Below are 14,249 nucleotides of genomic sequence, written 5' to 3' on the forward strand. Positions count from 1 at the left end.
GGAAAACCAGAATGTAAGGAATGAGTGATAAAATGCAAGTATTCCAGTCAGCTGACCAAGTCTGGTAGAGCTTCCATCAACCACAGCATCTTTCTATCTCTGTGAATGGCTTAATGAAAAAAACAGCACTAACCTGTGTGAGTTTTTAAATGGCAGTCCAGAGTAGACTTCACTGTAAAACTCTTCCCACATTCATCGCACTTAAAAGGCTTTTCTCCAGTGTGGATCCTTATATGCCTACATAGGTTGAAAGAATATATTTTAGTATTATCATTTTGATAGATTTCAAATTTTCACTTTTGGAAACAATCTAATTTTATAAAAATTACCAGAAATATTATTGTATTTTTTCTATTAAAATGACCAGAATTCATTAAATTTCATTTGAGTCGGCTAGATATTTACCAGATGAAATGCAGTTTGAAAAACGTTTCTTTAGAAAATTGTCCTTTCAGAGAATTGGAAAATTATAGAAAAGCCATAGAAGTATAAAAATAAACAGCTTCTGATACTTAGTCACAGGTTGCCCTTATAATAGCTGTGGGGCAGAGAATCCTGCAAGTCTCTATTCAAAGACCTGCACCAAATTTTGTTTAACAAGTTAGCGACATGGGGAAAGAAGAGTAAAGGAGGGGTAGCAAGGAACTGGACAACCCTTTGAGAGCAAGCCGAGGGATAAAAAGGCAGGTGTCCTGCCATCGTGTTGAATAGTTCCACACTTAAAAGTTGCTTCCCTGCAGAGCAGATCCTGGATAATCCAGATTGTGTTTTTTTTCTTCAAAATGGCATTGAGACAAGCAAGTAAGATAGGAGAATGCACAGAATAATTCCTTCAATGTATTGGAATAACTCTCATTCTTGATCTAAGTTGAAGTTTGCAATGTCAGCAGTGCAACAGGTAGTGATTAGACATTCTAGTAAGTAAATTTGACCCAAGTCAATTACAGTGTCCTCCATAATGTTTGAGACAAAGACTCATCATTTATTTATTTGCCTCCAAAGTCCACAATTTGAGATTTGTAATAGAAAAAAAAATCACATGTGGTTAAAATACACATTGGCCGATTTTAATAAAGGCCAGATTTTAATAAACTGTGGTTGCTCTTTTAAGTACTTCTTGGCAAACTGTAGCCTGGCTATCCCATTTTTGCAGCTAACCTGTGGTTTGCATCTTGCAATGTAGTTTCTGTATTTCTGTTCATGAAGTCTTCAGCGGACAGTGGTAATTGACAAATCCACACCCGACTCATGAAGAGTGTTTCTGATCTGGAGGATAGGTGTTTGGGGATTTTTCTTTATTATAGAGAAAATTCTTCTGTCATCAGCTGTGGAGGTCTTCCTTGGCCTGCCAGTCCCTTTGTGATTAGTAAGCTCACCAATGCTCTCTTTCTTCTTAATGATGTTCCAAACAATTGATTTTGGTAAGCCCAAGGTTTGCCCCATGTCTCTAACAGTTTTGTTCTTGTTTTTCAGCCTCATAATGGCTTCTTTGACTTTCATTGGCACAACTTGTGTTGTGTCCTCATGTTGATGAACAGCAATAAACATTTCCAAAGGTGATAGAAAGACTGGAGGAAAGACGAGGTGCTGAGAGCTCTCTTATACCTGCATTAAGGAGGCATTTAAACACATCTGAGCAATTACAAACACCTGTGGAGCCATGCGCCCCAAACATTATGGTGCCCTGAAATGAGGGACTATGTATAAACACAGCTGTAATTTCTACATGGTGAAACCAAAATGTGTAAAAATGGCCTTTATTAAAATCTGACAAAGTGCACTTTAACCACATGTAATTTTTTTCTATTACAAATCTTAAATTGTGGAGTGCAGAGGCAAATAAATGTTTGTCCCAAACATTATGGAGGGCACTATAATAATAATAATAATAATAATAATAATGCCTTTATTGTCATTGTACTTAGAAATACAACAACATTAGGAGAGCTACTCCTGATCAGTATAACCAAAACAAGTTAAAACAAGATAAAAAATACATCCAATTCCATCCAATATGTTATTTAACTGCTTGAAATAGTAGATAAATTATATTTAGCACACCTAAGTAGAACATTGCAGTGGGAGAATATTGCACTTTAAAACGTAATAAGTATTAAAATAATTAAAAAAGAAGAAATATTAGCTGAGTGATCTGTTTTATAGTGGAATGGATGACAGCATCTCTTCATGTCGTATGGTTATTTGAGGAATTTAGAGTTCTGATGGCCCAGGGAAAGAAACTGTTCTTGAGTCTGTTTGTCCGGTTTTTGACGCACCTGTACTGCTTTCCAGAGGGCAGGAGGTTGAACAAGAACTGCCCGGGTCTTTGATTATTTTCCTGGCTCTACAGAGGCACCGAGAGCTAGAGATGTCTTCCAGGGAAGGCAGAGGGCAGCCGATGATTTTATGGGCAGTTTTGATCACTCTCTGCAGGGCTCTCCTGTCTGCTGCTGAACAACCAGCCTACCACACCGTGATACAATATGCCAGCACACTCTCGATGGTGGAGTGGTAGAAGGTCACTAGCAGCTTCTCCTCTAGACTGTTCTTCCTTCGCACTCTCAGGAAGTGCAATCACTGCTGGGTCTTTTTTACTGCCGCTGAAGTATTGGCAGACCAGGAGAGGTCCTACGCGATGTGCGTTCCCAGGTATTTGAAGGTGGAAACCCTCTTGACACAGTCCCCGTTGATGTAGAGCGGGCCAGGGTCCGCTCTGTGCCTTCTGTAGTCGATGACCATTTCCTTTGTTTTGCTGATGTTGAGTGCCAGGTTGTTCGCAGAACACCACTCTGACAGCTTCAGGACCTCGTCTCTGTACGCTGCCTCGTCTCCTCCTGTAATGAGTCCGACCACCGCGGTTTCATCCGCAAATTTAATAATGGAGTTTGTGGAGTGGATGGGAGTGCAGTCATAAGTGTACAGAGCGTAGAGGAGAGGTCTCAGCACACAGCCCTGTGGAGAACCAGTGCTGAGTGTGAAGGTGGAGGAGCAGTGGGGGCCCATTTTGACTGTTTGTGGGCGGTTAGTAAGAAAGTCCTTTATCCAGGCGCAGGTGTGAGGGGGGAAGTCTAAGTCTGACAGCTTGTTGACTAGTATGTCAGGGATGATCGTATTAAAAGCTGAGCTATAGTCAATAAAAAGAATCCTTACATGGTTCCCCAGGTGTTCCAGATGGCTCAGTGCAGTGGCGATGGCGTCCTCCGTCGATCTGTTTGCTCTATAAGCAAACTGATGAGGGTCAAGATTTGGAGGGAGGCTGGCTTTGATGCGCTGTGAAATTAGTCTTTCAAACCATTTCATGACTACTGATGTTAATACAATTGGTCTGTAGTCATTGTTTATGACTGGCTTCTTAGGGACAGGGATGATGGTAGCCAACTTCAGACAAGGTGGAATGGTAGCTTGTGTTAGGGAAAGATTGAAGATCTTGGTAAAGACCCCCTGATAGCTGGTCTGCACAAGCTTTAAGTACTTTGCCGAGTACACCATCAGGTCCAGCGGCTTTCCTTGGGTTCACCGACTTGAGCGCACGCCTCACTTGGTGTTCCTGGAGAGTGAGCGAATTGGAGCTGGAGGTCGGTGGGAGCAGCGTGACTGCATGGGGCCTCTTTGCCTCAAAGCGAGCAAAGAAATGGTTTAGTTCCTCTGCTAGCGAGGCGTTAGCACCGTCAGTCACGGGTGTGTTGCCTTTGTAATTGGTGATAAGTACTGGTGTCTGGTTATTTTTCAACAGTCAAAATGTTTCCGTATACCCTGCTTAAAAAGCAAGCACAAATGTAGTACCCTTTCAAAATAGGAGTGATTGAAGTAAGATAGAGGATCACATCAGTCATTTTATTTGCAGAGGATTATATTTCCTTGCTATGTTGCAGCTCATTTTAATTGCTTTAAATTAGAAATGTTCATCGTTAAAATAACTTTATTGGGGCAGAAAAATAAAGATAATGTGGTACTGGAATAATAATTACAGATCAACTTGTTCATTATGATGACATATGGACAAGTGATGCTTAGATATTGAATTATCCAAGGCAACAATAAAAGTTAATGAACCGTGCAAGCTTTAATTCCTGAATACATATTTTAATCTACATTTTACTTTACAAGCCAATTAAGCAAGATAGCTTCAATCAATTAAGCAGGGTAATTAACATGTTCTCAGCTCTATTTAACATTCTGTCACCCGTTTTTGACTTTTCAATATTTTCCCTTGAAACCAGATGCATAAAATAGATTTACAGCAGTATAATCTATTTCAATACTTATACAGTGTTTCCAAAACATTAACTTTGGCCATCAGTAAAATTATTTTTTTAAATCCTGCCCTCAACTTTGAACCGGACACAAAAACAGAATACAATGAGTTATAGGGATTGAAAGGTAAAAGGGGATTTAAAAAAGAGGCTGAGTGGACAAAGAAACAGCCAACAGGAAGTAGCGGCAGTTGGTGAAAGGGGAGGGGAACTACGGTGACCAAGCGTGTCCTGTCAGGGGCTACAATGTGAGCCACAACAAAAGCTGCGTCAACCGGACAATGTGAGCAACTGGTGAAGAGCTCGTTGGTGCGTCTTGTCGGCCTCTCCCCCCCCCCCCCCCCCCCCGCCCCCTCCACTGCCGTCCCCTCCACTTCCGCCTCCTCCTCCGTCTTCCCCGAAGTCCCCGACCTTCTCCACCTTGGAAGATGTCGGCAATAAGGAGGAGGCGGCAGCGGCAGAGTGGACAAAGCATCGAGGGGAGGAGGAAGAGGTGGCGGCAGTGGATGGCGGAGCGAACAAAGTGATGGTCAACAGAACAAAGCAGCAGCCGGTGAGAGGGGAGGCAGCCCCACTGTAACTATGGGCGTCCTATCGGTGGTGGTGTAAAAACAAATGTTTGTTGGTAGACTATCGGAACTTCACTTGGCAACCGCTTCCTAACTTTCATCTAGCCAAACTAGGCTATCAAACTGGGAAGACACAAAATGCTGGAGTAACTCAGCGGATGAGGCAGCATCTATAGAGAGAAGGAATGGGTGACGTTTTGGGTCTGACGTTTCTTCAGACTGATGTCGGGGGAGGGGGTCAGGACAAAGATAGAAAGTAGACAGAGACAGTAGGACTGGTAGGAGAACTGGGAAGGGGGGGGGGGGACGGAAGGAGAGAGAAAGCAAGGGCTATCTGAAGTTAGAGAAGTCAATGTTCATACCTCTGGGATGTAAACTACCCAAGCGAAATACGAGGTGCTGTTCCTCCAATTTGCGCTGGGCCTCACTCTGATAATGGAGGAGGCCCAGGATAGAAAGTTCAGATTGGGAATGGGAGGGGAAGTTGAAGTGCTGAGCAACTGGGAGACAGGTAGGTTACGACGGACTGAGCGGAGGTGTTCAGCGAAGCAATCGCCGAGCCTCCGCTTGGTCTCGCCGATGTAGAGAAGTGTCTACTTTCTATCTTTGTCCTGACCCCCTCCCCCGACATCAGTCTGAAGAAACGTCAGACCCAAAACGTCACCCATTCCTTCTCTCTATAGATGGCGGCGCTGGCTTAACAGCTGCGGCCCACCTGCAGTCCGTCTGTTTTTTTCTTTCGTTTTGTTCATTGTCATGTTTTAGTTAATTTTGTTTTATTAAGTTGTGTATGTGTGTGGGTGGGGTGGGAGAAACATGTTTTGGTCTCTTCCTTCGGGGGATGCGACTTTTTCTTCGGTCGTATTCCCCGTCTCCGTCTGCGCCGAGGCCTAATGGCGGAGCTGGCGACATCGGAGCTGTAGCAGCGGCAGCAGCGGCGGCAGCGGAGACCTGACTCGGCCCCGAAACTGTGGCGGCGGCGGCGGCAGCAGCGGAGACCGGACTCGGCACCGAAGCTGTAGCAGCGGCAGCAGCGGCAGCGGAGACCTGACTCGGCCCCGAAACTGTGGCGGCGGCAGCAGCGGCAGCGGAGACCGGACTCGTCACCGAAGCTGTGGCAGCGGCAGCAGCGGCAGCGGAGACCCGGCTCGGCCCTGGGGCTGTAGCAGCAACAGCAGCGGCAGCGGAGACCCGGCTCGGCCCTGGAGCTGTAGCAGCAACAGCAGCGGCAGCGGAGACCTGACTCGGCCCCGAGGCTGTGGTGGCGGCAGCAGCAGCAGCGGAGACCCGGCTCGGCACAGAAGCTGCGGTGGCGGCAGCAGCAGCAGCGGAGACCTGACTCGGCCCCGAAGCTCTAGCGGCGGCAGCAGCAGCAGCGGAGACCCGGCTCGGCCCCGAAGCTCTAGCGGCGGCAGCAGCAGCAGCGGAGACCCGGCTCGGCACAGAAGCTGCGGTGGCGGCAGCAGCAGCAGCAGTGGCGGAGACCCGACTCGGCCCTGGAGTTGCGGTGGAGGCAGCAACCACCCGCGGAGTTTGAACCGTCGCCTCGGCGCAGAGGGAGAACAAAGGGGGAAGAGACAGAGACTTTAAGATTTTGCCTTCCACCACAGTGAGGAGGTGTTTGGTGAACTCACTGTGGTGGATGTTAAATTTGTGTTGATTGTGTGTTTTTGCCATTTTTAAAAATTATATGTATGACTGCAGGGAAACAAAATTTCGTTCAGACCGAAAGGTCTGAATGACAATAAAACGAATCTAATCTAATCTAATCTAATCTAAGTTGACACCTGGAACAGCGGATACAGTAGATGAGGTTGGAGGAGGTGCAAGTGAACCTCTGCCCCATCTGGAAAGACTGTTTGGATTCATGGATGGAGTCGAGGGGGGAGGTTAAGGGACAGGTATTGCATTTCCTGTCCATGAGACAGAGGGGTGTAAAATCAGGGTAGAAGCAATAGGTAGCAAGGTGAAAAGTAAAAGTGGCAGGCAGACAAATCCAGGGCAAAAATCAAAAAGGGCCACTTTTCAACATAATTGTATAAGGGGTAAGAGTGTTGTAAAAACAAGCCTGAAGGCTTTGTGTCTCAATGCAAGGAGCATTCGTAATAAGGTGGATAAGTTGAATGTGCAGATAGCTATTAATGACTATGATATAGTTGGGATCACGGAGACATGGCTCCAGGGTGACCAAGGCTGGGAGCTGAACATCCAGGGATATTCAATATTCAGGAGGGATAGACAAAAAGGAAAAGGAGATGGGGTAGCGTTGTTGGTTAGAGAGGAGATTAACGCAATAGAAAGGAAGGACATTAGCTTGGAGGATGTGGAATCGATATGGGTAGAGCTGCGAAACACTAAGGGGCAGAAAACGCTAGTGGGAGTTGTGTACAGGCCACCTAACAGTAGTAGTGGAGTTAGGGGTGGCATCAAACAGGAAATTAGAAATGCGTGCAACAAAGGGGTGACTTCAATCTACATATAGATTGGGTGAATCAAATTGGCAAGGGTGCTGAGGAAGAGGATTTATTGGAATGTATGCGGGATAGTTTTCTAAACCAACATGTAGAGGAACCAACGAGAGAGCAGGCTATTCTAGACTGGGTATTGAGTAATGACGAAGGGTTAGTTAGTAGTCTTGTGTGCGTGGCCCCTTGGGCAAGAGTGACCATAATATGGTTGAGTTCTTCATTAGGATGGAGAGTGACATTGTTAATTCAGAAACAAGGGTCCTGAACTTAAAGAAAGGTAACTTTGAGGGTATGAGACGTGAATTGGCCAAGATAGACTGGCAATTGATTCTTAAAGGGTTGACGGTGGATATGCAATGGAAGGCATTTAAAGACTGCATGGATGAACTACAACAATTGTTCATCCCAGTTTGGCAAAAGAATAAATCAGGGAAGGTAGTGCATCCGTGGATAACAAGGGAAATCAGGGATAGTATCATACAAGCATACAAATTAGCCAGAAAAAGCCAGAAAAATTAAGCATACAAATTAGCCAGAAAAAGCAGCCTACCAGAGGACTGGGAGAAATTCAGAGTCCAGCAGAGGAGGACAAAGGGCTTAATTAGGAAAGGGAAAATAGATTATGAAAGAAAACTGGCAGGGAACATAAAAACTGACTGCAAAAGTTTGTATAGATATGTGAAGAGAAAAAGATTAGTTAAAACAAATGTAGGTCCCTTGCAGTCAGAAACAGGTGAATTGATCATGGGGAACATGGACATGGCAGACCAATTGAATAACTACTTTGGTTCTGTCTTCACTAAGGAAGACATAAATAATCTGCCGGAAATAGCGGGGGACCGGGGGTCAAATGAGATGGAGGAACAGAGTGAAATCCAGGTTAGCCAAGAAGTGGTGTTAGGTAAATTGAATGGATTAAAGGCCGATAAATCCCCAGGGCCAGATAGGCTGCATCCCAGAGTACTTAAGGAAGTAGCCCCAGAAATAGTGGATGCATTAGTGATAATTTTTTTAAACTCTTTAGATTCTGGAGTAGTTCCTGAGGATTGGAGGGTAGCTAATGTAAGGCAAGGCAAGGCAAGTTTATTTGTATAGCACCTTTCAACAACAAGGTAATTCAAAGTGCTTTACATAAAACATTATAAGCATTGGAAAGAAACACATATGAAATTACATTTAGATGTAAAACGATTATTAGATTATTCAGATAAAATAATTACAAAATTAAAAGCAATCAAATAAAATATTTAAAATAGAATAAAACCAGGAATAGAAGTTACAGTGCAATATAGGTAATTAATAAATTGTATTGTTTACTGAAAGGCAGCGGCAAACAGAAAAGTCTTCAGTCTAGATTTAAAAGAGCTGAGAGTTGCAGCAGACCTGCAGTTTTCTGGGAGTTTGTTCCAGATATGTGGTGCATAAAAACTAAATGCTGTCTCTCCATGTTTAGTTCTGACTCTGGGGACACAGAGTAGACCTGTCCCAGACGATCTGAGAGGTCTGGGTGGTTCGTAGCTAAGCAGAAGATCAGAAATGTATTTTGGCCCTAAACCATTCAGTGCTTTGTAAACCAACAGTAGTATTTTGAAATCAATTCTTTGAAAGACAGGAAGCCAGTGTAAAGACCTCAGAACTGGAGTAATGTGATCTACTTTTTTGGTCTTAGTGAGGACTCGAGCAGCAGCGTTCTGAATTAACTGCAGCTGTCTGATCGACTTTTTAGGGTGACCTGTAAAGACAGTGTTACAGTAGTCGAGCCTGCTGAAGATAAATGCATGGACAAGTTTTTCCAAATCCTGCTGAGACACAAGTCCTTTAATCCTTGATATATTCTTTTGGTGATAGTAGGCTGACTTTATGACTGTTTTTATGTGGCTGTTGAAGTTCAGGTCTGAGTCCATGACTACTCCTAAGTTTCTGGCTTGGTTTGTTGTTTTTAACATTACCATTTGAAGCTGGGTGCTAACTTTTAATCGTTCTTCCTTGGCTCCAAAAACAATTATTTCAGTTTTTTTCTTTGTTTAATTGGAGAAAATTCTGGTTCATCCAATCGTTGATTTGCTCAATGCATCTACTCAGTGCTTGTATTGGACTATAGTCTCCTGGTGATATTGTTATGTAGATTTGTGTGTCGTCTGCGTAACTATGGTAACTTATTTTGATGTTTTTCATGATCTGAGCCAGTGGAAGCATGTAGATGTTAAACAGAAGAGGCCCCAGAATGGAGCCCTGGGGAACTCCACATGTAATTGTTGCACGCTCAGATGTGTAATTACCTATAGACACAAAGCACAAAGTAGTCCCTGTCCTTCAAGTAGGATTCAAACCATTTTAATGCTGTGCCCGAAAGTCCCACCCAGTTTTCCAGATGGTCTAGTAATATGTTGTGATCGACTGTGTCGAATGCAGCACTGAGATCTAGTAATACTAAGACTGAAATTTTGCCACTGTCTGTGTTTAAGTGAATGTCATTGAAGACCTTAACAAGAACCGTCTCGGTGCTGTGGTGTGGTCTAAATCCTGACTGGAAGACATCAAAACAGCTGTTCATTAACATGAAATTGCTCAGCTGCTTAAAAACAGCTTTTTCAATGATTTTACTGAGAAATGGGAGGTTTGATATTGGTCTATAATTGTTCAGTAGTGAAGTGTCTAAGTTTTTCTTTTTTAAGAGAGGCTTGATAACAGCAGTTTTCAGGGCCTGTGGGAAGACACCTGAGAGAAGGGACGTGTTTACAATCTGTAGAAGGTCTGAGGTCAAGCAGTTTGATACACCTTTGAAACACCTTTGTAACCCCACTTTTTAAAAAGGGAGGGAGAGAGAAAACGGGGAATTACAGACCAGTTAGTCTAACATCTATAGTGGGGAAACTGCTAGAATCAGTTATTAAAGATGGGATAGCAGCACATTTGGAAAGTGGTGAAATCATTGGACAAAGTCAGCATGGATTTATGAAAGGTAAATCATGTCTGACGAATCTTATAGAATTTTTCGAGGATGTAACTAGTAGAGTGGATAAGGGAGACCCAGTGGATGTGTTATATCTGGACTTTCAGAAGGCTTTCGACAAGGTCCCACATAAGAGATTAGTATACAAACTTAAAGCACACGGTATTGGGGGTTCAGTATTGATGTGGATAGAGAACTGGCTGGCAGACAGGAAGCAAAGAGTAGGAGTAAACGGGTCCTTTTCACAATGGCAGGCAGTGACTAGTGGGGTACCGCAAGGCTCAGTGCTGGGACCCCAGCTATTTATAATATATATTAATGATTTGGACGAGGGAATTGAATGCAACATCTCCAAGTTTGCGGATGACACGAAGCTGGGGGGGGCAGTGTTAGCTGTGAGGAGGATGCTAGGAGGCTGCAAGGTGACTTGGATAGGCTGGGTGAGTGGGCAAATGCATGGCAGATGCAGTATAATGTGGATAAATGTGAGGTTATCCATTTTGGTGGCAAAAACAGGAAAGTAGACTATTATCTGAATGGTGGCCGGTTAGGAAAAGGGGAGATGCAACGAGACCTGGGTGTCATGGTACACCAGTCATTGAAAGTAGGCATGCAGGTGCAGCAGGCAGTGAAGAAAGCGAATGGTATGTTAGCATTCATAGCAAAAGGATTTGAGTATAGGAGCAGGGAGGTTCTACTGCAGTTGTGCAGGGTCTTGGTGAGACCACACCTGGAGTATTGCATACAGCTTTGGTCTCCTAAATCTGAGGAAAGACATTCTTGCCATAGAGGGAGTACAGAGAAGGTTCACCAGACTGATTCCCTAAAGAATGAGGACATCTCCGATGCCCTAGTATGGAACACCTCATCCTGGGCGCAGATGTGGTGTAGACGGAGGAATTGGGAGTAGGGGATAGAGTCTTTATAGGGAGCAGGGTGGGATGAAGTGTAGTCAAGATAGCTATGGAAATCAGTAGGTTTGTAGAAGATGTTGGTCAATGGTCTGTTACCTGTGATGAAGACGGTGAGATCTAGAAACGGCAGGGAGATGTCGGAAATGGTCCAAGTGAATTTGAGTGCCGGATGGAAATTAGTGGTGAAGTTGATGAAGTCAGTGAGTTCTGCATGGGTGCAGGAGGTAGTACCAATGCAGTCGTCAATGTGGCAGAGGTAGAATTTGGGGATGGGGCCACGCCTGGAACACGGATTGTTCGACGTACCCTACAAAGAGACAGGCACAGCTAGGGCCCATGGGAGTGTTTCACGGATGGGGCCAGTATCAAACTGGGTATTTCACTGACGTGTCAGCCTTGATCATATGTCTGAACCTTGGAGCGCTTCAGGTATCCCCTCGCTTAATAAAACCAGAACCAAAACAGATATGGAGCCGTGTCACAACATATAATTTGTATACCGATGTCAACGACGAGAGAATAATCTGTAGACAGAGCAACAAACAAAATTGAAAAGCATTAATCCTTACCTGACTAAGTCACTGGGCTTTTTGAAACTCTTCGTACAAAACGAGCACTGGTTTGCATGCTTAGGATCCTCTTCTATCTCAATATTCTTATCCTTGATTTCACTGACACGGTCCTTCTCTGCTGCCGACTGGACTAATACTTTTTCAGAAACTGTGGCATCTAATCGCGTTTCAGTTTTTGCCAGTTCTGCCGTCTCTTCTTCTGTAAATGTGATTATCCCAATCCGTGGCCTTCGTACAACAGGTCTCTCTAGGTTTTCATCCTCTTCTATATAATTGCAGGGTGAAAAAGAGAAAAGATTTTTTCATCATAATCAGAGTAAAACTCCACACCGAAAAAAATATTTAAAAATCTTTGTATATCTCTGTCTCTCTAGATCTATATCACCTGCACATTTGTAGAATTTACAAACTTCTAAGCTAATGAAAACAGAAATGCTCAGTGAATCTGGCAGCATCTGTGGAGAGTGTATTAGTTAGCATTTCAGGTTGGTGATTCATCATCAGAAATGGATCTTGAGCAATGGCCTTTCTGACAAAAGATCATCAAACACAAAATATTATTTTTCTCTCTACCGATATTGCTTAAATATTGACCGCTTTCTGCACATTGTCAGAATTTCTGCTTTTTGAAACAACACGAGCTGTTTAGTTTGGAGTTAAAGTACTTTCATGCTGAAACTTCAATGTTACAATCTAGAAACTTCTAGAATTTTGTTTACTGCTGCAGTATAAGCCGAACCATAAATCTCTTCAAAATGCTTTAGATTAAAATTAATTCTGTTATCTTCCATTATCTCAATCTTCAAACATCCCTTTTTATCGATCACCTTCAAAGACCCTAAACATGTCACTATCTTTCTGCGAGTTGCTAGTTATGAATGAAGTAGTTGAAGATTACGACACTGCCTTGAGAAGGTCCACTTAAAACACTGCCCACCTGCAGGGATGTCCTGGGGCAAGTTGATTGACTTCCAACAGCCACCTTTTTTTATGCATAGTATCTCTACTGTGCCCTTCATAATGTTTGGGCAAAGACCCATCATTTATTTATTTGCCTCTGTACTCCAAAATTTGATATTTGTAATAGAAAAAAAATCACATGTTGTTAAAGTGCACATTGTCAGATTTTAATAAAGGGCATTTTTATACATTTTGGTTTTACCATGTAGAAATTAAAGCTGAGCTCTTATACCTGCATTAAGGAGGCAATTAAACACACCTGAGCAATTACAAACACCCGTGAAGCCATGTGTCCCAAACATTATGGTGCCCTGAAAATGGGGGAATATGTATAAACACAGCTGTAATTTCTACATGGTGAAATCAAATGTATAAAAATGGCCTTCATTAAAATATGACAATGTACACTTTAACCACGTGATTTTTTCTATTTCAAATCTCAAATTGTGGAGTACAGAGGCAAATAAATAAATGATGGATCTTTGTCCCGAACCTTATGGAGGGCACTGTATCTAGCAGAGTATTTTCTCCCTAACTCTCAATGACTATAAATGTATTAAGGGCTTCTTGGTGTCACACTCATGGGCAGACACTCTCACCTCTCTTCTAGATTTCAGCTCTTTGGTCCATTATTTAGCCAAGGCAGAAATGATACGTGAGGCAAAGTGGCAAGGGATGGTGGTGATGCGAGTTCCACCCGTGATTCTTTCCCATTGATAAAAGGACATGACAGCATTAAGACAAAGCACTTCATACCTCCAACTCCTGTGGTAGTTTGATGAGCTTTCATGTGCCTCTTGCAGTGAAGTGATGTTCGGAAAGTATCATCGCAGAATGGGCACTTGAATGGTCTCAGACTGGTATGAATTACCATGTGCCTTGTAAGGCTCCCATTGGTAGTAAAAGTGGCATCACAAACATTGCATCTGTAGGCTTTAATACCTTAAAATATACACAGATAAAATTCTATACACCAAAAAAATTAAGCTATCACCGATTCAAAAGTATCGATAAAAGTACAATTGACACCTTTATTCTGTTATAAATACATAGGAGTTAAAAAACAAAATATCAATATAACACAGGAGGCTATTCAGCCCATCATGTCCATTCAAAGAATTATTAAATTATTCTACTTCTCTGTTCTACTCAAGCCCTGCAATGTTCTGCTCTAGATATCCATCAAAGTCCCTTTCTAAATTTATTATTTTGTCTCATGCTGAATTCCAAGTGGGTTTTTTCATGAGCGATGGGTTTTTTCATGAGCGATGCTATTCAGAAACATAGGTGGTTTATTGTTATTTTTGCTGGGTTCTGCATACTTTATAATTAACGAGGGGTCAATTTTGGTTTAAAAATTGTATAGACAAACATGGGGAATTTCAATCTAAAGTAAAGAGGTAAAGTAAAGTAAGATTAATCTAATTTACTACCAATAACGAGGCAATTCCAATTTCCAGATACACCTCAAATTAACTGGCCAGGCTCTCACCGGAAACCAGGAAGGGCTTTGTTTCTTTGCACAAATTAGGGTCAGTTGAACCAAGATTCCATTGCTAC

At 43.0% G+C, this 14,249-nt stretch overlaps 1 protein-coding gene across 1 annotated transcript in view; it reads right to left on the minus strand.

Annotated features, from left to right (window-relative positions):
* Positions 1-14,249, minus strand: part of znf236 (zinc finger protein 236) — a 140,328-nt gene that overhangs the window by 28,999 nt on the left and 97,080 nt on the right. The window contains 3 exon segments of the mRNA XM_033019066.1: positions 134-237; positions 11,727-11,994; positions 13,446-13,631. Coding sequence (XP_032874957.1) covers positions 134-237; positions 11,727-11,994; positions 13,446-13,631 — 558 coding nt within the window.

The sequence above is a fragment of the Amblyraja radiata genome, chromosome 4, assembly GCF_010909765.2.
Source record: "Amblyraja radiata isolate CabotCenter1 chromosome 4, sAmbRad1.1.pri, whole genome shotgun sequence".
NCBI lineage: Eukaryota > Metazoa > Chordata > Chondrichthyes > Rajiformes > Rajidae > Amblyraja > Amblyraja radiata.